At 41.2% G+C, this 26,485-nt stretch overlaps 1 protein-coding gene across 1 annotated transcript in view; it reads right to left on the bottom strand.

The window, feature by feature from the left end:
* LOC148436146 (protocadherin-16-like) overlaps nucleotides 1–26,485 on the bottom strand; it is a gene marked incomplete at both ends in the record, with an annotated part of 191,250 nt that overhangs the window by 98,086 nt on the left and 66,679 nt on the right. Inside the window, one exon of the mRNA XM_088465269.1 lies at nucleotides 17,449–17,688. Within this exon, the coding sequence (XP_088321395.1) occupies nucleotides 17,449–17,688 (240 nt within the window). The remainder of the gene's footprint in view (nucleotides 1–17,448; nucleotides 17,689–26,485) is intronic.

Here is a 26,485-nt window from a genome sequence, read left to right as displayed (position 1 = left end):
CATATAGCTTATTTTCCCATTACTAATGTATCCTACCCCTTATCCTATCCTATCACCATCCATTCCCCTCTCCCTGCCTGTACATATAGCTTATTTTCCCATTACTAATGTATCCTACCCCTTATCCTATCCTATCACCATCCATTCCCCTCTCCCTGCCTATACATATAGCTTCTTTACCCATTACTAATACATCCTACCCCTTATCCTATCCTATCACCATCCATTCCCCTCTCCCTGCCTGTACATATAGCTTCTTTACCCATTACTAATACATCCTACCCCTTATCCTATCCTATCACCATCCATTCCCCTCTCCCTGCCTATACATATAGCTTCTTTACCCATTACTAATACATCCTACCCCTTATCCTATCCTATCACCATCCATTCCACTCTCCCTGCCTGTACATATAGCTTCTTTACCCATTACTAATACATCCTACCCCTTATCCTATCCTATCACCATCCATTCCCCTCTCCCTGCCTATACATATAGCTTCTTTACCCATTACTAATACATCCTACCCCTTATCCTATCCTATCACCATCCATTCCCCTCTCCCTGCCTGTACATATAGCTTCTTTACCCATTACTAATACATCCTACCCCTTATCCTATCCTATCACCATCCATTCCCCTCTCCCTGCCTGTACATATAGCTTCTTTACCCATTACTAATACATCCTACCCCTTATCCTATCACCATCCATTCCCCTCTCCCTGCCTATACATATAGCTTCTTTACCCATTACTAATACATCCTACCCCTTATACTATCCTATCACCATCCATTCCCATCTCCCTGCCTATACATATAGCTTCTTTACCAATTACTAATACATCCTACCCCTTATCCTATCACCATCCATTCCCCTCTCCCTGCCTGTACATATAGCTTCTTTACCCATTACTAATGTATCCTACCCCTTATCCTATCACCATCCATTCCCCTCTCCCTGCCTATACATATAGCTTCTTTACCCATTACTAATACATCCTACCCCCTATCCTATCACCATCCATTCCCCTCTCCCTGCCTGTACATATAGCTTATTTACCCATTACTAATGTATCCTACCCCTTATCCTATCCTATCACCATCCATTCCCCTCTCCCTGCCTGTACATATAGCTTCTTTACCCGTTACTATTACATCCTACCCCTTATCCTATCCTATCACCATCCATTCCACTCTCCCTGCCTGTACATAGAGCTTCTTTACCCATTACTAATGTATTCTACCCCTTATCCTATCCTATCACCATCCATTCCCCTCTCCCTGCCTATACATATAGCTTCTTTACCCATTACTAATACATCCTACCCCTTATCCTATCCTATCACCATCCATTCCCCCTCTCCCTGCCTATACATATAGCTTCTTTACCCATTACTAATACATCCTACCCCTTATACTATCCTATCACCATCCATTCCCCTCTCCCTGCCTATACATATAGCTTCTTTACCCATTACTAATACATCCTACCCCTTATCCTATCCTATCACCATCCATTCCCCTCTCCCTGCCTATACATATAGCTTCTTTACCCATTACTAATGTATCCTATCCTATCACCATCCATTCCCCTCTCCCTGCCTATACATATAGCTTCTTTACCCATTACTAATGTATCCTACCCCGTACCCTATCCTATCACCATCCATTCCCCTCTCCCTGCCTGTACATATAGCTTCTTTACCCATTACTAATACATCCTACCCCTTATCCTATCCTATCACCATCCATTCCCCTCTCCCTGCCTGTACATATAGCTTCTTTACCCATTACTAATATATCCTACCCCTTATCCTATCCTATCACCATCCATTCCCCTCTCCCTGCCTGTACATATAGCTTATTTACCCATTACTAATACATCCTACCCCTTATCCTATCCTATCACCATCCATTCCCCTCTCCCTGCCTGTACATATAGCTTATTTAACCCATTACTAATACATCCTACCCCTTATCCTATCCTATCACCATCCATTCCCCTCTCCCTGCCTGTACATATAGCTTATTTTCCCATTACTAATGTATCCTACCCCTTATCCTATCCTATCACCATCCATTCCCCTCTCCCTGCCTGTACATATAGCTTATTTTCCCATTACTAATGTATCCTACCCCTTATCCTATCCTATCACCATCCATTCCCCTCTCCCTGCCTATACATATAGCTTCTTTACCCATTACTAATACATCCTACCCCTTATCCTATCCTATCACCATCCATTCCCCTCTCCCTGCCTGTACATATAGCTTCTTTACCCATTACTAATACATCCTACCCCTTATCCTATCCTATCACCATCCATTCCCCTCTCCCTGCCTATACATATAGCTTCTTTACCCATTACTAATACATCCTACCCCTTATCCTATCCTATCACCATCCATTCCCCTCTCCCTGCCTGTACATATAGCTTCTTTACCCATTACTAATACATCCTACCCCTTATCCTATCCTATCACCATCCATTCCCCTCTCCCTGCCTATACATATAGCTTCTTTACCCATTACTAATACATCCTACCCCTTATCCTATCCTATCACCATCCATTCCCCTCTCCCTGCCTGTACATATAGCTTCTTTACCCATTACTAATACATCCTACCCCTTATCCTATCCTATCACCATCCATTCCCCTCTCCCTGCCTGTACATATAGCTTCTTTACCCATTACTAATACATCCTACCCCTTATCCTATCACCATCCATTCCCCTCTCCCTGCCTATACATATAGCTTCTTTACCCATTACTAATACATCCTACCCCTTATACTATCCTATCACCATCCATTCCCCTCTCCCTGCCTATACATATAGCTTCTTTACCCATTACTAATACATCCTACCCCTTATCCTATCCTATCACCATCCATTCCCCTCTCCCTGCCTGTACATATAGCTTCTTTACCCATTACTAATACATCCTACCCCTTATCCTATCTTATCACCATCCATTCCCCTCTCCCTGCCTATACATATAGCTTCTTTACCCATTACTAATACATCCTACCCCTTATCCATCTTATCACCATCCATTCCCCTCTCCCTGCCTATATATATAGCTTCTTTACCCATTACTAATGTATCCTACCCCTTATCCTATCCTATCACCATCCATTCCCCTCTCCCTGCCTATACATATAGCTTATTTACCCATTACTAATACATCCTACCCCTTAACCTATCCTATCACCATCCATTCCCCTCTCCCTGCCTATACATATAGCTTCTTTACCCATTACTAATACATCCTACCCCTTATCCTATCCCCATCCATTCCCCTCTCCCTGCCTATACATACAGCTTCTTTACCCATTACTAATGTATCCTACCCCTTATCCTATCCTATCACCATCCATTCCCCTCTCCCTGCCTGTACATATAGCTTCTTTACCCATTACTAATACATCCTACCCCTTATCCTATCCTATCACCATCCATTCCCCTCTCCCTGCCTGTACATATAGCTTCTTTACCCATTACTAATACATCCTACCCCTTATCCTATCACCATCCATTCCCATCTCCCTGCCTATACATATAGCTTCTTTACCAATTACTAATACATCCTACCCCTTATCCTATCACCATCCATTCCCCTCTCCCTGCCTATACATATAGCTTCTTTACCCATTACTAATGTGTCCTACCCCTTATCCTATCCTATCACCATCCATTCCCCTCTCCCTGCCTGTACATATAGCTTCTTTACCCATTACTAATACATCCTACCCCTTAACCTATCCTATCACCATCCATTCCCCTCTCCCTGCCTATACATATAGCTTCTTTACCCATTACTAATACATCCTACCCCCTATCCTATCACCATCCATTCCCCTCTCCCTGCCTGTACATATAGCTTATTTACCCATTACTAATGTATCCTACCCCTTATCCTATCCTATCACCATCCATTCCCCTCTCCCTGCCTGTACATATAGCTTCTTTACCCATTACTAATACATCCTACCCCTTATCCTATCCTATCACCATCCATTCCCCTCTCCCTGCCTATACATATAGCTTCTTTACCCATTACTAATGTATCCTACCCCTTATCCTATCCTATCACCATCCATTCCCCTCTCCCTGCCTATACATATAGCTTCTTTACCCATTACTAATACATCCTACCCCTTATCCTATCCTATCACCATCCATTCCCCTCTCCCTGCATATACATATAGCTTCTTTACCCATTACTAATACATCCTACCCCTTATCCTATCCTATCACCATCCATTCCCCTCTCCCTGCCTGTACATATAGCTTCTTTACCCATTACTAATGTATACTACCCCTTATCCTATCCTATCACCATCCATTCCCCTCTCCCTGCCTATACATATAGCTTCTTTACCCATTACTAATGTATACTACCCCTTATCCTATCCTATCACCATCCATTCCCCTCTCCCTGCCTATACATATAGCTTCTTTACCCATTACTAATACATCCTACCCGTTATCCTATCCTATCACCATCCATTCCCCTCTCCCTGCCTATACATATAGCTTCTTTACCCATTACTAATGTATCCTACCCCTTATCCTATCCTATCACCATCCATTCCCCTCTCCCTGCCTATACATATAGCTTTTTTACCCATTACTAATACATCCTACCCCTTATCCTATCACCATCCATTCCCCTCTCCCTGCCTATACATATAGCTTCTTTACCCATTACTAATACATCCTACCCCTTATCCTATCACCATCCATTCCCCTCTCCCTGCCTATACATATAGCTTCTTTACCCATTACTAATACATCCTACCCCTTATCCTATCTTATCACCATCCATTCCCCTCTCCCTGCCTATACATATAGCTTCTTTATCCATTAGTAATACATCCTACCCCTTATCCTATCCTATCCCCATCCATTCCCCTCTCCCTGCCTATACATATAGCTTCTTTACCCATTACTAATGTATCCTACCCCTTATCCTATCCTATCACCATCCATTCCCCTCTCCCTGCCTATACATATAGCTTCTATACCCATTACTAATGTATCCTACCCCTTATCCTATCCTATCACCATCCATTCCCCTCTCCCTGCCTATACATATAGCTTCTTTACCCATTACTAATGTATCCTACCCCTTATCCTATCCTATCACCATCCATTCCCCTCTCCCTGCCTATACATATAGCTTCTATACCCATTACTAATGTATCCTACCCCTTATCCTATCCTATCACCATCCATTCCCCTCTCCCTGCCTATACATAAAGCTTCTTTACCCATTACTAATACATCCTACCCCTTATCCTATCTTATCACCATCCATTCCCCTCTCCCTGCCTATACATATAGCTTATTTACCCATTACTAATACATCCTACCCCTTATCCTATCCTATCACCATCCATTCCCCTCTCCCTGCCTATACATATAGCTTCTTTACCCATTACTAATACATCCTACCCCATATCCTATCTCATCACCATCCATTCCCCTCTCCCTGCCTATACATATAGCTTCTTTACCCATTACTAATACATCCTAACCCTTATCCTATCACCATCCATTCCCCTCTCCCTGCCTGTACATATAGCTTCTTTACCCATTACTAATACATCCTACCCCTTATCCTATCCTATTACCATCCATTCCCCTCTCCCTGCCTATACATATAGCTTCTTTACCCATTACTAATGTATCCTACCCCTTATCCTATCCTATCACCATCCATTCCCCTCTCCCTGCCTAAACATATAGCTTCTATACCCATTACTAATGTATCCTACCCCTTATCCTATCCTATCACCATCCATTCCCCTCTCCCTGCCTATACATAAAGCTTCTTTACCCATTACTAATACATCCTACCCCTTATCCTATCTTATCACCATCCATTCCCCTCTCCCTGCCTGTACATATAGCTTATTTACCCATTACTAATACATCCTACCCCTTATCCTATCCTATCACCATCCATTCCCCTCTCCCTGTCTATACATATAGCTTCTTTACCCATTACTAATACATCCTACCCCTTATCCTATCTTATCACCATCCATTCCCCTCTCCCTGCCTATACATATAGCTTCTTTACCCATTACTAATACATCCTAACCCTTATCCTATCACCATCCATTCCCCTCTCCCTGCCTGTACATATAGCTTTTTACCCATTACTAATACATCCTACCCCTTATCCTATCCTATCACCATCCATTCCCCTCTCCCTGCCTATACATATAGCTTCTTTACCCATTACTAGTACATCCTACCCCTTATCCTATCCTATCACCATCCATTCCCCTCTCCCTGCCTATACATATAGCTTATTTACCCATTACTAATACATCCTACCCCTTATCCTATCCTATCCCCATCCATTCCCCTCTCCCTGCCTGTACATATAGCTTCTTTACCCATTACTAATGTATCCTACCCCTTATCCTATCCTATCACTATCCATTCCCCTCTCCCTGCCTGTACATATAGCTTCTTTACCCATTACTAATGTATCCTACCCCTTATCCTATCCTATCACCATACATTCCCCTCTCCCTGCCTATACATATAGCTTCTTTACCCATTACTAATACATCCTACCCCTTATCCTATCATATCACCATCCATTCCCCTCTCCCTGCCTATACATATAGCTTCTTTACCCATAACTAATGTATCCTATCCCTTATCCTATCCTATCACCATCCATTCCTCTCTCCCTGCCTGTACATATAGCTTCTTTACCCATTACTAATGTATCCTACCCCTTATCCTATCCTATCACCATCCATTCCCCTCTCCCTGCCTGTACATATAGCTTCTTTACCCATTACTAATGTATACTACCCCTTATCCTATCCTATCACCATCCATTCCCCTCTCCCTGCCTATACATATAGCTTCTTTACCCATTACTAATACATCCTACCCCTTATCCTATCCTATCACCATCCATTCCCCTCTCCCTGCCTATACATATAGCTTCTTTACCCATTACTAATGTATCCTACCCCTTATCCTATCCTATCACCATCCATTCCCCTCTCCCTGCCTATACATATAGCTTTTTTACCCATTACTAATACATCCTACCCCTTATCCTATCACCATCCATTCCCCTCTCCCTGCCTATACATATAGGTTCTTTACCCATTACTAATACATCCTACCCCTTATCCTATCCTATCACCATCCATTCCCCTCTCCCTGCCTATACATATAGCTACAATACCCATTACTAATACATCCTACCCCTTATCCTATCCTATCACCATCCATTCCCCTCTCCCTGCCTTTACATATAACTTCTTTACCCATTACTAATACATCCTACCCCTTATCCTATCCTATCACCATCCATTCCCCTCTCCCTGCCTATACATATAGCTTCTTTACCCATTACTAATGTATCCTACCCCTTATCCTATCCTATCACCATCCATTCCCCTCTCCCTGCCTATACATATAGCTTCTTTACCCATTACTAATACATCCTACCCCTTATCCTATCCCCATCCATTCCCCTCTCCCTGCCTATACATACAGCTTCTTTACCCATTACTAATGTATCCTACCCCTTATCCTATCCTATCACCATCCATTCCCCTCTCCCTGCCTATACATATAGCTTCTTTACCCATTACTAATACATCCTACCCCTTATCCTATCCTATCACCATCCATTCCCCTCTCCCTGCCTGTACATATAGCTTCTTTACCCATTACTAATGTATCCTACCCCTTATCCTATCCTATCACCATCCATTCCCCTCTCCATGCCTGTACATATAGCTTCTTTACCCATTACTAATACATCCTACCCCTTATCCTATCCTATCACCATCCATTCCCCTCTCCCTGCCTGTACATATAGCTTCTTTACCCATTACTAAGACATCCTACCCCTTATCCTAACCTATCACCATCCATTCCCCTCTCCCTGCCTATACATATAGCTTCTTTACCCATTACTAATGTATCCTACCCCTTATCCTATCCCATCACCATCCATTCCCCTCTCCCAGCCTATACATAAAGCTTCTTTACCCATTACTAATGTATCCTACCCCTTATCCTATCCTATCACCATCCATTCCCCTCTCCCTGCCTATACATATAGCTTCTTTACCCATTACTAATACATCCTACCCCTTATCCTATCCTATCACCATCCATTCCCCTCTCGCTACCTATACATATAGCTTCTTTACCCATTACTAATACATCCTACCCCTTATCCTATCCTATCACCATCCATTCCCCTCTCCCTGCCTATACATATAGCTTATTTACCCATTACTAATACATCCTACCCCTTATCCTATCCTATCACCATCCATTCCCCTCTCCCTGCCTATACATATAGCTTCTTTACCCATTACTAATGTATCCTTCCCCTTATCCTATCCTATCACCATCCATTCCCCTCTCCCTGCCTGTACATATAGCTTCTTTACCCATTACTAATACATCCTACCCCTTATCCTATTCCCATCCATTCCCCTCTCCCTGCCTATACATATAGCTTCTTTACCCATTACTAATACATCCTACCCCTTATCCTATCCTATCACCATCCATTCCCCTCTCCCTGCCTATACATATAGCTTCTTTACCCATTACTAATGTATCCTACCCCTTATCCTATCCTATCACCATCCATTCCCTTCTCCCTGCCTGTACATATAGCTTCTTTACCCATTACTAATGTATCCTACCCCTTATCCTATCCTATCCCCATCCATTCCCCTCTCCCTGCCTATCCATATAGCTTCTTTACCCATTACTAATGTATCCTACCCCTTATCCTATCCTATCACCATCCATTCCCCTCTCCCTGCCTGTACATATAGCTTCTTTACCCATTACTAATGTATCCTACCCCTTATCCTATCCTATCCCCATCCATTCCCCTCTCCCTGCCTATACATATAGCTTCTTTACCCATTACTAATGTATCCTACCCCTTATCCTATCCTATCCCCATCCATTCCCCTCTCCCTGCCTATACATATAGCTTCTTTACCCATTACTAATGTATCCTACCCCTTATCCTATCCTATCACCATCCATTCCCCTCTCCCTGCCTGTACATATAGCTTCTTTACCCATTACTAATGTATCCTACCCCTTATCCTATCCTATCCCCATCCATTCCCCTCTCCCTGCCTATACATATAGCTTCTTTACCCAATACTAATACATCCTACCCCTTATCCTATCCTATCACCATACATTCCCCTCTCCCTGCCTGTACATATAGCTTCTTTACCCATTACTAATACATCCTACCCCTTATCCTATCCTATCACCATCCATTCCCCTCTCCCTGCCTATACATATAGCTTCTTTACCCATTACTAATACATCCTACCCCTTATCTTATCACCATCCATTCCCCTCTCCCTGCCTATACATACAGCTTCTTTACCCATTACTAATGTATCCTACCCCTTATCCTATCCTATCACCATCCATTCCCCTCTCCCTGCCTATACATATAGCTTCTTTACCCATTACTAATACATCCTACCCCTTATCCTATCTTATCACCATCCATTCCCCTCTCCCTGCCTATACATATAGCTTCTTTACCCATTACTAATATATCCTACCCCTTATCCTATCCTATCACCATCCATTCCCCTCTCCCTGCCTATACATATAGCTTCTTTACCCATTACTAATACATCCTACCCCTTATCCTATCCCCATCCATTCCCCTCTCCCTGCCTGTACATATAGGTTCTTTACCCATTACTAATACATCCTACCCCTTATCCTATCCTATCACCATCCATTCCCCTCTCCCTGCCTGTACATATAGCTTCTTTACCCATTACTAATACATCCTACCCCTTATCCTATCACCATCCATTCCCCTCTCCCTGCCTATACATATAGCTTCTTTACCCATTACTAATACATCCTACCCCTTATCCTATCCTATCACCATCCATTCCCCTCTCCCTGCCTGTACATATAGCTTCTTTACCCATTACTAATACATCCTACCCCTTATCCTATCCTATCACCATCCATTCCCCTCTCCCTGCCTATACATATAGCTTCTTTACCCATTACTAATACATCCTACCCCTTATCCTATCACCTTCCATTCCCCTCTCCCTGCCTATACATATAGCTACATTACCCATTACTAATACATCCTACCCCTTATCCTATCACCATCCATTCCCCTCTCCCTGCCTATACATATAGCTACATTACCCATTACTAATACATCCTACCCCTTATCCTATCATATCCCCATCCATTCCCCTCTCCCTGCCTGTACATATAGCCTATTTACCCATTACTAATACATCCTACCCCTTATCCTATCCTATCACCATCCATTCCCCTCTCCCTGCCTGTACATATAGCTTCTTTACCCATTACTAATACATCCTACCCCTTATCCTATCCCCATCCATTCCCCTCTCCCTGCCTATACATATAGCTTCTTTACCCATTACTAATGTATCCTACCCCTTATCCTATCCTATCACCATCCATTCCCCTCTCCCTGCCTGTACATATAGCTTCTTTACCCATTACTAATACATCCTACCCCTTATCCTATCCTATCACCATCCATTCCCCTCTCCCTGCCTATACATATAGCTTCTTTACCCATTACTAATGTATCCTACCCCTTATCCTATCCAATCACCATCCATTCCCCTCTCCCTGCCTATACATATAGCATCTTTACCCATTACTAATACATCCTACCCCTTATCCTATCCTATCACCATCCATTCCCCTCTCCCTGCCTGTACATATAGCTTCTTTACCCATTACTCATACATCCTACCCCTTATCCTATCACCATCCATTCCCCTCTCCCTGCCTGTACATATAGCTTCTTTACCCATTACTAATGTATCCTACCCCTTATCCTATCCTATCCCCATCCATTCCCCTCTCCCTGCCTATACATATAGCTTCTTTACCCATTACTAATACATCCTACCCCTTATCCTATCCTATCACCATCCATTCCCCTCTCCCTGCCTGTACATATAGCTTCTTTACCCATTACTAATGTATCCTACCCCTTATCCTATCCTATCACCATCCATTCCCCTCTCCCTGCCTGTACATATAGCTTCTTTAACCATTACTAATACATCCTACCCCTTATCCTATCACCATCCATTCCCATCTCCCTGCCTGTACATATAGCTTCTTTACCCATTACTAATGTATCCTACCCCTTATCCTATCACCATCCATTCCCCTCTCCCTGCCTGTACATATAGCTTCTTTACCCATTACTAATGTATCCTACCCCTTATCCTATCACCATCCATTCCCCTCTCCCTGCCTGTACATATAGCTTCTTTACCCATTACTAATGTATCCTACCCCTTATCCTATCCTATCACCATCCATTCCCCTCTCCCTGCCTATACATATAGCTTCTTTACCCATTACTAATGTATCCTACCCCTTATCCTATCACCATCCATTCCCCTCTCCCTGCCTGTACATATAGCTTCTTTACCCATTACTAATGTATCCTACCCCTTATCCTATCCTATCCCCATCCATTCCCCTCTCCCTGCCTATACATATAGCTTCTTTACCCATTACTAATACATCCTACCCCTTATCCTATCCTATCACCATCCATTCCCCTCTCCCTGCCTATACAAATAGCTTCTTTACCCATTGACTAATACATCCTACCCCTTATCCTATCATTTCACCATCCATTCCCCTCTCCCTGCCTGTACATATAGCTTCTTTACCCATTACCAATGTATCCTACCCCTTATCCTATCCTATCACCATCCATTCCCCTCTCCCTGCCTGTACATATAGCTTCTTTACCCATTACTAATGTATCCTACCCCTTATCCTATCACCATCCATTCCCCTCTCCCTGCCTATACATATAGCTTCTTTACCCATTACTAATACATCCTACCCCTTATCCTATCCTATCACCATCCATTCCCCTCTCCCTGCCTGTACATATAGCTTCTTTACCCATTACTAATACATCCTACCCCTTATCCTATCACCATCCATTCCCCTCTCCCTGCCTATACATATAGCTTCTTTACCCATTACTAATACATCCTACCCCTTATCCTATCCTATCACCATCCATTCCCCTCTCCCTGCCTATACATATAGCTTCTTTACCCATTACTAATACATCCTACCCCTTATCCTATCATTTCACCATCCATTCCCCTCTCCCTGCCTGTACATATAGCTTCTTTACCCATTACCAATGTATCCTACCCCTTATCCTATCCTATCACCATCCATTCCCCTCTCCCTGCCTGTACATATAGCTTCTTTACCCGTTACTATTACATCCTACCCCTTATCCTATCCTATCACCATCCATTCCCCTCTCCCTGCCTATACATATAGCTTCTTTACCCATTACTAATGTATCCTACCCCTTATCCTATCACCATCCATTCCCCTCTCCCTGCCTGTACATATAGCTTCTTTACCCATTACTAATACATCCTACCCCTTATCCTATCACCATCCATTCCCCTCTCCCTGCCTGTACATATAGCTTCTTTACCCATTACTAATGTATCCTACCCCTTATCCTATCCTATCACCATCCATTCCCCTCTCCCTGCCTATACATATAGCTTCTTTACCCATTACTAATACATCCTACCCCTTATCCTATCATTTCACCATCCATTCCCCTCTCCCTGCCTGTACATATAGCTTCTTTACCCATTACCAATGTATCCTACCCCTTATCCTATCCTATCACCATCCATTCCCCTCTCCCTGCCTGTACATATAGCTTCTTTACCCGTTACTATTACATCCTACCCCTTATCCTATCCTATCACCATCCATTCCCCTCTCCCTGCCTATACATATAGCTTCTTTACCCATTACTAATGTATCCTACCCCTTATCCTATCACCATCCATTCCCCTCTCCCTGCCTGTACATATAGCTTCTTTACCCATTACTAATGTATCCTACCCCTTATCCTATCCTATCACCATCCATTCCCCTCTCCCTGCCTATACATATAGCTTCTTTACCCATTACTAATGTATCCTACCCCTTATCCTATCACCATCCATTCCCCTCTCCCTGCCTGTACATATAGCTTCTTTACCCATTTCTAATGTATCCTACCCCTTATCCTATCCTATCACCATCCATTCCCCTCTCCCTGCCTATACATATAGCTTCTTTACCCATTACTAATACATCCTACCCCTTATCCTATCCTATCACCATCCATTCCCCTCTCCCTGCCTATACATATAGCTTCTTTACCAATTACTAATACATCCTACCCCTTATCCTATCCTATCACCATCCATTCCCCTCTCCTTGCCTGTACATATAGCTTCTTTACCCATTACTAATGTATCCTACCCCTTATCCTATCATTTCACCATCCATTCCCCTCTCCATGCCTGTACATATAGCTTCTTTACCCATTACCAATGTATCCTACCCCTTATCCTATCCTATCACCATCCATTCCCCTCTCCCTGCCTGTACATATAGCTTCTTTACCCATTACTAATACATCCTACCCCTTATCCTATCCTATCACCATCCATTCCCCTCTCCCTGCCTATACATATAGCTTCTTTACCCATTACTAATACATCCTACCCCTTATCCTATCCTATCACCATCCATTCCCCTCTCCCTGCCTATACATATAGCTTCTTTACCAATTACTAATACATCCTACCCCTTATCCTATCCTATCACCATCCATTCCCCTCTCCTTGCCTGTACATATAGCTTCTTTACCCATTACTAATGTATCCTACCCCTTATCCTATCATTTCACCATCCATTCCCCTCTCCATGCCTGTACATATAGCTTCTTTACCCATTACTAATGTATCCTACCCCTTATCCTATCCTATCACCATCCATTCCCCTCTCCCTGCCTGTACATATAGCTTCTTTACCCATTACTAATGTATCCTACCCCTTATCCTATCACCATCCATTCCCCTCTCCCTGCCTATACATATAGCTTCTTTACCCATTACTAATACATCCTACCCCTTATCCTATCACCATCCATTCCCCTCTCCCTGCCTGTACATATAGCTTCTTTACCCATTACTAATGTATCCTACCCCTTATCCTATCCTATCACCATCCATTCCCCTCTCCCTGCCTGTACATATAGCTTCTTTACCCATTACTAATGTATCCTACCCCTTATCCTATCCTATCACCATCCATTCCCCTCTCCCTGCCTGTACATATAGCTTCTTTACCCATTACTAATACATCCTACCCCTTATCCTATCATTTCACCATCCATTCCCCTCTCCCTGCCTGTACATATAGCTTCTTTACCCATTACCAATGTATCCTACCCCTTATCCTATCCTATCACCATCCATTCACCTCTCCCTGCCTGTACATATAGCTTCTTTACCCATTACTAATGTATCCTACCCCTTATCCTATCCTATCACCATCCACTCCCCTCTCCCTGCCTATACATATAGCTTCTTTACCCATTACTAATGTATCCTACCCCTTATCCTATCCTATCACCATCCATTCCCCTCTCCCTGCCTGTACATATAGCTTCTTTACCCATTACTAATGTATCCTACCCCTTATCCTATCCTATCACCATCCATTCCCCTCTCCCTGCCTATACATATAGCTTCTTTACCCATTACTAATACATCCTACCCCTTATCCTATCCTATCACCATCCATTCCCCTCTCCCTGCCTGTACATATAGCTTCTTTACCCATTACTAATACATCCTACCCCTTATCCTATCCTATCACCATCCATTCCCCTCTCCCTGCCTATACATATAGCTTCTTTACCCATTACTAATACATCCTACCCCTTATCCTATCCTATCACCATCCATTCCCCTCTCCCTGCCTATACATATAGCTTCTTTACCCATTACTAATGTATCCTACCTATCACCATCCATTCCCCTCTCCCTGCCTGTATATATAGCTTCTTTACCCGTTACTATTACATCCTACCCCTTATCCTATCCTATCACCATCCATTCCCCTCTCCCTGCCTATACATATAGCTTCTTTACCCATTACTAATGTATCCTACCCCTTATCCTATCCTATCACCATCCATTCCCCTCTCCCTGCCTATACATATAGCTTCTTTACCCATTACTAATACATCCTACCCCTTATCCTATCCTATCACCATCCATTCCCCTCTCCCTGCCTATACATATAGCTTCTTTACCCATTACTAATACATCCTACCCCTTATCCTATCTTATCACCATCCATTCCCCTCTCCCTGCCTGTACATATAGCTTCTTTACCCATTACTAATGTATCCTACCCCTTATCCTATCCTATCACCATCCATTCCGCTCTCCCTGCCTGTACATATAGCTTCTTTACCCATTACTAATACATCCTACCCCTTATCCTATCATTTCACCATCCATTCCCCTCTCCCTGCCTATACATATAGCTTCTTTACCCGTTACTATTACATCCTACCCCTTATCCTATCCTATCCTATCACCATCCATTCCCCTCTCCCTGCCTATACATATAGCTTATTTACCCATTACTAATGTATTCTACCCCTTATCCTATCCTATCACCATCCATTCCCCTCTCCCTGCCTGTACATATAGCTTCTTTACCCATTACTAATGTATCCTACCCCTTATCCTATCCTATCACCATGCATTCCCCTCTCCCTGCCTGTACATATAGCTTCTTTACCCATTACTAATACATCCTACCCCTTATCCTATCACCATCCATTCCCCTCTCCCTGCCTGTACATATAGCTTCTTTACCCATTACTAATACATCCTACCCCTTATCCTATCATTTCACCATCCATTCCCCTCTCCCTGCCTATACATATAGCTTCTTTACCCGTTACTATTACATCCTACCCCTTATCCTATCCTATCCTATCACCATCCATTCCCCTCTCCCTGCCTATACATATAGCTTATTTACCCATTACTAATGTATTCTACCCCTTATCCTATCCTATCACCATCCATTCCCCTCTCCCTGCCTGTACATATAGCTTCTTTACCCATTACTAATGTATCCTACCCCTTATCCTATCCTATCACCATGCATTCCCCTCTCCCTGCCTGTACATATAGCTTCTTTACCCATTACTAATACATCCTACCCCTTATCCTATCACCATCCATTCCCCTCTCCCTGCCTGTACATATAGCTTCTTTACCCATTACTAATACATCCTACCCCTTATCCTATCATTTCACCATCCATTCCCCTCTCCCTGCCTATACATATAGCTTCTTTACCCGTTACTATTACATCCTACCCCTTATCCTATCCTATCCTATCACCATCCATTCCCCTCTCCCTGCCTATACATATAGCTTATTTACCCATTACTAATGTATTCTACCCCTTATCCTATCCTATCACCATCCATTCCCCTCTCCCTGCCTGTACATATAGCTTCTTTACCCATTACTAATGTATTCTACCCCTTATCCTATTCTAAGATGGCTAAACGGTCCTGTTTGTTTTACTTTGAATTGTCCCATTGTCACGTACACACCCACCCTCCATAGGACATGTCCTTCCCAACCTACATACCATCGTTTTATGTATTAAATGTATACACATCCGTTCTCCATCCATCCAACCAGCAATGTGCACAACCCCAAGAACATTCCTCCCTTACAGAGTACATAACCAAAAAGTGACTTACAGTACAATACACTACAGGACAAGGACATGGATAATATACATTGCTACATTACTGACCATAACACCCAGATAAGCAACTGAGCATAAGCAGCCAAGTGTTAGGTGCCCTAGTAGGGAGTAAGAAGTAGATGAAAATAAAGTAAGGAGTGTAGAGGGCCCTGCTCGTAAGAGCTTACATTCTAAAGGGCACATGGCAAAAGCAGCTGAAATATGGCCTATTTACTATTCTAACATGGGGGAGAGTGAATGATGGTGTATAGCACAGAAAAGTGTTACAAACTGAATATTTATTTCACCAGAGGCAGCTGTGTTAGTCTATTCATCCAGAGTTTGAGCCTTCTCTGTTCTGGATTTATATGGTGTAGGCCCAGGCTGGTGGCAGACAATGTGTCCCCACATTTGTTCCAGCCAATGAAACTTGTAGCTCTGTGGTTTATTTACCAGCAGACCATATTTAGTAGGAAATACTGAATTCCTGTCACAGGAGATATTGTTCTGAAGAGACCCTGAACAAAACCTGGAACAGGAGAAAGCCAAAGCACAGCACCCATAACCATTATAAATCAGCACCAGTGACAATTGTGGCCAAACTCCGGAGATGCACTGTACCAGCGAATAGTGACAAGAGGAAGTTCTACTCTGAGCATTGAGTTTAGTGGTGCTTTATGGTTCCAATCTAACTGTGATAGCTTCGTTTTATCTGCAAAACTTCTGTAATATTACCCTCTACTCACCAAGGTCTCGATCCACCGCCTGTAGTCTCAGAACAGTTGTGCCAGCCGCCTGATTTTCTCTAACTGTTCCTTCATACTGTGTTTTCTCAAAGGTCGGGGTTTCATCATTCACATCAAGAACACTGATAGAAAGAGTCTGAGTGCAGGACAGACGTGGAGAGCCATGGTCCACTGCCACCAATGTAAGGTTATACCCTGGCGTTTCCTCCCGGTCTAATGTTCTTACTACAGACAGGGCACCTACGTAGGATGGACAATAGGAGATATAGAAGGTGGAAACGCTTTTCACACACCAACGGAAACATTTATTCATAGAGAGCATCAACACTACTACTCCTAAAACTGCCATAGAGAGCATCAACACTACTACCCCTAAAACTGCCATAGAGAGCATCAACACTACTACCCCTAAAACTGCCATAGAGAGCATCAACACTACTACCCCTAAAACTGCCATAGAGAGCATCAACACTACTACCCCTAAAACTGCCATAGAGAGCATCAACACTACTACCCCTAAAACTGCCATAGAGAGCATCAACACTACTACCCCTAAAACTGCCATAGAGAGCATCAACACTACTACCCCTAAAACTGCCATAGAGAGCATCAACACTACTACCCCTAAAACTGCCATAGAGAGCATCAACACTACTACCCCTAAAACTGCCATAGAGAGCATTACTACTACTACTACTACTACTACTACTATAGAGACCACCAATACTACCACTACCAACATCACTATAGAGACCACCAATACCACCACCATCACCATAGAGACCATCAATACTACCACTACCAGCATCATCATAGAGACCACCAATACTACCACTACAAACACCACCATAGAGATCACCAATACCACCACTACCAACATAACCATAGAGACCACCAATACCACCATAACCATAGAGACCACCAATACTACCACTACAAACACAACCATAGAGATCCCCAATACTACCACTACCAACATCATCATAGAGATCACCAATACTACCACTACCATAGAGAAAACAAATAAAATTATTACCAACATCTCCATAAAGACCACCAATACTACCACTACCATCACCATAGAGATCACCAATACTACCACTACCATAAAGATCACTAATACTACCACTACAAACATCACCATAGCGATCAAGAATACTACCACTACCATAGAGACCACCAATACTAAAACTACCAACATCACCATAGAGACCATCAATACTACCACCATCACCATAGAGACATCAATACTACCACTACCAGCATCACCATAGAGACCACCAATACTACCACTACAAAACACTACCATAGAGATCACCAATACTACCACTTCCAACATAACCATAGAGGTCACCAATACTATCACTACAAACACCACCATAGAGATCACCAATACTACCACTACCAGCATCACCATAGAGACCAATACTACCACTACCAACATCACCATAGAGACCACCAATACTACCACTACCAACATCACCATAGAGATCACCAATAATACCACTACCATATAGAAAACAAATACTATTATTACCAACAATTCTACCACTACCAACATCACCATAAAGACCACCAATACTAACACAACCAACATAACGTTAGAGACCACTAATACTACCACTACCAACACTACCATAGAGAACACTAATACTATTATCATCAACATCACCATAGAGACCACCAATATTACCACAACCAACATTCCCATATAAAACACCAATACTACTATCACCAACGTCACCAGAAAGACCACTAATATTTCCACTAGAAACTTCACCATAGAGACCACCTATACTACCACAACCAACATTACCATGTAGAAGATCAATACTACTATTACCAACATCACTATAGAGACCACCAAAACTACCACTACCAACATTGTAATGCAGAACAGCAATACTACCACTTATGCATAATACACAGCAGTCAGCCACATATTATACATATAGACAGCAGTCACCTCACACATTATACATATAGACAGCGGTCACCTCACACATTATACATATAGACAGCAGTCACCTCACACATTATACATATAGACAGCAGTCACCTCACACATTATACATATAGACAGCAGTCACCTCACATATTACACATAATACTGAGCAGTCACCTCACATATTACACATAATACTGAGCAGTCACCTCACATATTACACATAATACTGAGCAGTCACCTCACACATTACACATAATACTGAGCAGTCACCTCACATATTACACATAATACTGAGCAGTCACCTCACATATTATACATAATACTGAGCAGTCACCTCACACATTACACATAATACTGAGCAGTCACCTCACATATTACACATAATACTGAGCAGTCACCTCACATATTATACATAATACACAGCAGTCACCTCACATATTACACATAATACTGAGCAGTCACCTCACATATTATACATATAGACAGCAGTCACCTCACATATTACACATAATACTGAGCAGTCACCTCACACATTACACATAATACTGAGCAGTCACCTCACATATTACACATAATACTGAGCAGTCACCTCACACATTATACATAATACTGAGCAGTCACCTCACATATTATACATAATACTGAGCAGTCACCTCACATATTATACATAATATACAGCAGTCACCTCACATATTATACATATAGACAGCAGTCACCTCACATATTATACATAATACTGAGCAGTCACCTCACATATTATACATAATACTGAGCAGTCACCTCACACATTATACATAATACTGAGCAGTCACCTCACACATTACACATAATACTGAGCAGTCACCTCACATATTATACATATACACAGCAGTCACCTCACATATTACACATAATACTGAGCAGTCACCTCACACATTACACATAATACTGAGCAGTCACCTCACATATTATACATAATACTGAGCAGTCACCTCACATATTATACATATAGACAGCAGTCACCTCACATATTATACATAATACTGAGCAGTCACCTCACATATTATACATATAGACAGCAGTCACCTCACATATTATACATATAGACAGCAGTCACCTCACACATTATACATAATACTGAGCAGTCACCTCACACATTATACATATAGACAGCAGTCACCTCACATATTACACATAATACTGAGCAGTCACCTCACATATTATACATATAGACAGCAGTCACCTCACATATTATACATATAGACAGCAGTCACCTCACATATTATACATAATACTGAGCAGTCACCTCACATATTACACATAATACTGAGCAGTCACCTCACATATTATACATATAGACAGCAGTCACCTCACATATTACACATAATACTGAGCAGTCACCTCACATATTATACATAATACTGAGCAGTCACCTCACACATTACACATAATACTGAGCAGTCACCTCACATATTACACATAATACTGAGCAGTCACCTCACATATTACACATAATACTGAGCAGTCACCTCACACATTATACATAATACACAGCAGTCACCTCACATATTATACATATAGACAGCAGTCACCTCACATATTATACATATAGACAGCAGTCACCTCACATATTATACATAATACTGAGCAGTCACCTCACATATTATACATAATACTGAGCAGTCACCTCACACATTATACATAATACTGAGCAGTCACCTCACATATTACACATATAGACAGCAGTCACCTCACACATTATACATAATACTGAGCAGTCACCTCACACATTATACATAATACTGAGCAGTCACCTCACACATTATACATAATACTGAGCAGTCACCTCACACATTATACATAATACACAGCAGTCACCTCACATATTATACATATAGACAGCAGTCACCTCACATATTATACATAATACTGAGCAGTCACCTCACACATTATACATAATACACAGCAGTCACCTCACATATTATACATATAGACAGCAGTCACCTCACATATTATACATAATACTGAGCAGTCACCTCACATATTATACATAATACTGAGCAGTCACCTCACACATTATACATAATACTGAGCAGTCACCTCACATATTATACATATAGACAGCAGTCACCTCACACATTACACATAATACTGAGCAGTCACCTCACATATTATACATAATACTGAGCAGTCACCTCACACATTATACATAATACTGAGCAGTCACCTCACATATTATACATAATACTGAGCAGTCACCTCACATATTATACATATAGACAGCAGTCACCTCACACATTACACATAATACTGAGCAGTCACCTCACATATTATACATAATACTGAGCAGTCACCTCACACATTATACATAATACTGAGCAGTCACCTCACACATTACACATAATACTGAGCAGTCACCTCACACATTATACATATAGACAGCAGTCACCTCACATATTATACATATAGACAGCAGTCACCTCACACATTACACATATAGACAGCAGTCACCTCACATATTATACATATAGACAGCAGTCACCTCACACATTACACATATAGACAGCAGTCACCTCACATATTACACATAATACTGAGCAGTCACCTCACATATTACACATAATACTGAGCAGTCACCTCACATATTATACATATAGACAGCAGTCACCTCACATATTATACATAATACTGAACAGTCACCTCACATATTATACATATAGACAGCAGTCACCTCACATATTATACATATAGACAGCAGTCACCTCACATATTACACATAATACTGAGCAGTCACCTCACATATTACACATAATACTGAGCAGTCACCTCACACATTATACATAATACTGAGCAGTCACCTCACATATTACACATAATACTGAGCAGTCACCTCACATATTATACATAATACTGAGCAGTCACCTCACATATTATACATAATACTGAGCAGTCACCTCACATATTACACATAATACTGAGCAGTCACCTCACATATTATACATATAGACAGCAGTCACCTCACACATTACACATAATACTGAGCAGTCACCTCACATATTATACATATAGACAGCAGTCACCTCACATATTACACATAATACTGAGCAGTCACCTCACATATTATACATAATACTGAGCAGTCACCTCACATATTACACATAATACTGAGCAGTCACCTCACATATTACACATAATACTGAGCAGTCACCTCACATATTATACATATAGACAGCAGTCACCTCACATATTATACATATAGACAGCAGTCACCTCACATATTATACATAATACTGAGCAGTCACCTCACATATTATACATATAGACAGCAGTCACCTCACATATTATACATATAGACAGCAGTCACCTCACATATTATACATATACACAGCAGTCACCTCACATATTATACATAATACTGAGCAGTCACCTCACATATTATACATATAGACAGCAGTCACCTCACACATTATACATAATACACAGCAGTCACCTCACACATTATACATAATACTGAGCAGTCACCTCACATATTATACATAATACTGAGCAGTCACCTCACATATTACACATAATACTGAGCAGTCACCTCACATATTATACATAATACTGAGCAGTCACCTCACATATTATACATAATACTGAGCAGTCACCTCACATATTACACATAATACTGAGCAGTCACCTCACACATTACACATAATACTGAGCAGTCACCTCACACATTACACATAATACACAGCAGTCACCTCACACATTACACATAATACACAGCAGTCACCTCACATATTATACATAATACACAGCAGTCACCTCACATATTATACATAATACTGAGCAGTCACCTCACATATTATACATAATACACAGCAGTCACCTCACATATTATACATAATACTGAGCAGTCACCTCACACATTACACATAATACTGAGCAGTCACCTCACACATTACACATAATACTGAGCAGTCACCTCACATATTATACATATAGACAGCAGTCACCTCACACATTACACATAATACACAGCAGTCACCTCACACATTATACATATAGACAGCAGTCACCTCACATATTATACATAATACTGAGCAGTCACCTCACACATTACACATAATACTGAGCAGTCACCTCACACATTACACATAATACTGAGCAGTCACCTCACATATTATACATAATACTGAGCAGTCACCTCACATATTATACATAATACTGAGCAGTCACCTCACATATTACACATAATACTGAGCAGTCACCTCACACATTATACATAATACTGAGCAGTCACCTCACATATTATACATAATACTGAGCAGTCACCTCACATATTACACATAATACTGAGCAGTCACCTCACACATTATACATAATACACAGCAGTCACCTCATACATTATACATAATACTGAGCAGTCACCTCACACATTACACATAATACTGAGCAGTCACCTCACATATTATACATAATATACAGCAGTCACCTCACTTATTATACATATAGACAGCAGTCACCTCACATATTATACATAATACTGAGCAGTCACCTCACACATTATACATATAGACAGCAGTCACCTCACATATACATAATATACAGCAGTCACCTCACTTATTATACATATAGACAGCAGTCACCTCACATATTACACATAATACTGAGCAGTCACCTCACATATTATACATATAGACAGCAGTCACCTCACATATTATACATATAGACAGCAGTCACCTCACACATTATACATAATACTGAGCAGTCACCTCACACATTATACATAATACTGAGCAGTCACCTCACACATTACACATAATACTGAGCAGTCACCTCACACATTACACATAATACTGAGCAGTCACCTCACACATTACACATAATACTGAGCAGTCACCTCACACATTACACATAATACTGAGCAGTCACCTCACACATTACACATAATACTGAGCAGTCACCTCACACATTACACATAATACTGAGCAGTCACCTCACACATTATACATAATACTGAGCAGTCACCTCACATATTACACATAATACTGAGCAGTCACCTCACATATTATACATATAGACAGCAGTCACCTCACACATTACACATAATACTGAGCAGTCACCTCACACATTATACATATAGACAGCAGTCACCTCACATATTATACATAATACTGAGCAGTCACCTCACATATTATACATATAGACAGCAGTCACCTCACACATTACACATAATACTGAGCAGTCACCTCACATATTATACATAATACTGAGCAGTCACCTCACATATTATACATATAGACAGCAGTCACCTCACATATTATACATATACACAGCAGTCACCTCACATATTATACATAATACTGAGCAGTCACCTCACATATTATACATATACACAGCAGTCACCTCACATATTATACATAATACTGAGCAGTCACCTCACACATTACACATAATACTGAGCAGTCACCTCACACATTACACATAATACTGAGCAGTCACCTCACATATTACACATAATACTGAGCAGTCACCTCACATATTATACATAATACTGAGCAGTCACCTCACATATTATACATAATACTGAGCAGTCACCTCACATATTATACATATAGACAGCAGTCACCTCACATATTATACATAATACTGAGCAGTCACCTCACACATTACACATAATACTGAGCAGTCACCTCACATATTACACATAATACTGAGCAGTCACCTCACATATTATACATAATACTGAGCAGTCACCTCACATATTATACATAATACTGAGCAGTCACCTCACATATTATACATATAGACAGCAGTCACCTCACATATTATACATAATACTGAGCAGTCACCTCACATATTATACATAATACTGAGCAGTCACCTCACACATTATACATAATACTGAGCAGTCACCTCACATATTATACATAATACTGAGCAGTCACCTCACATATTACACATAATACTGAGCAGTCACCTCACACATTATACATAATACACAGCAGTCACCTCATACATTATACATAATACTGAGCAGTCACCTCACACATTACACATAATACTGAGCAGTCACCTCACACATTACACATAATACTGAGCAGTCACCTCACATATTATACATAATATACAGCAGTCACCTCACTTATTATACATATAGACAGCAGTCACCTCACATATTATACATAATACTGAGCAGTCACCTCACACATTATACATATAGACAGCAGTCACCTCACATATTATACATAATATACAGCAGTCACCTCACTTATTATACATATAGACAGCAGTCACCTCACATATTACACATAATACTGAGCAGTCACCTCACATATTATACATATAGACAGCAGTCACCTCACATATTATACATATAGACAGCAGTCACCTCACACATTATACATAATACTGAGCAGTCACCTCACACATTATACATAATACTGAGCAGTCACCTCACACATTACACATAATACTGAGCAGTCACCTCACACATTACACATAATACTGAGCAGTCACCTCACACATTACACATAATACTGAGCAGTCACCTCACACATTACACATAATACTGAGCAGTCACCTCACACATTACACATAATACTGAGCAGTCACCTCACACATTACACATAATACTGAGCAGTCACCTCACACATTACACATAATACTGAGCAGTCACCTCACATATTACACATAATACTGAGCAGTCACCTCACATATTATACATATAGACAGCAGTCACCTCACACATTACACATAATACTGAGCAGTCACCTCACACATTATACATATAGACAGCAGTCACCTCACATATTATACATAATACTGAGCAGTCACCTCACATATTATACATATAGACAGCAGTCACCTCACACATTACACATAATACTGAGCAGTCACCTCACATATTATACATAATACTGAGCAGTCACCTCACATATTATACATATAGACAGCAGTCACCTCACATATTATACATATACACAGCAGTCACCTCACATATTATACATAATACTGAGCAGTCACCTCACATATTATACATATAGACAGCAGTCACCTCACATATTATACATATACACAGCAGTCACCTCACATATTATACATAATACTGAGCAGTCACCT

The sequence above is a fragment of the Taudactylus pleione genome, unplaced genomic scaffold (genome assembly GCF_031769625.1).
Source record: "Taudactylus pleione unplaced genomic scaffold, aTauple2 ptg001947l, whole genome shotgun sequence".
Taxonomy (NCBI): domain Eukaryota; kingdom Metazoa; phylum Chordata; class Amphibia; order Anura; family Myobatrachidae; genus Taudactylus; species Taudactylus pleione.
This window is presented reverse-complemented; position numbering and strand designations above follow the sequence as displayed.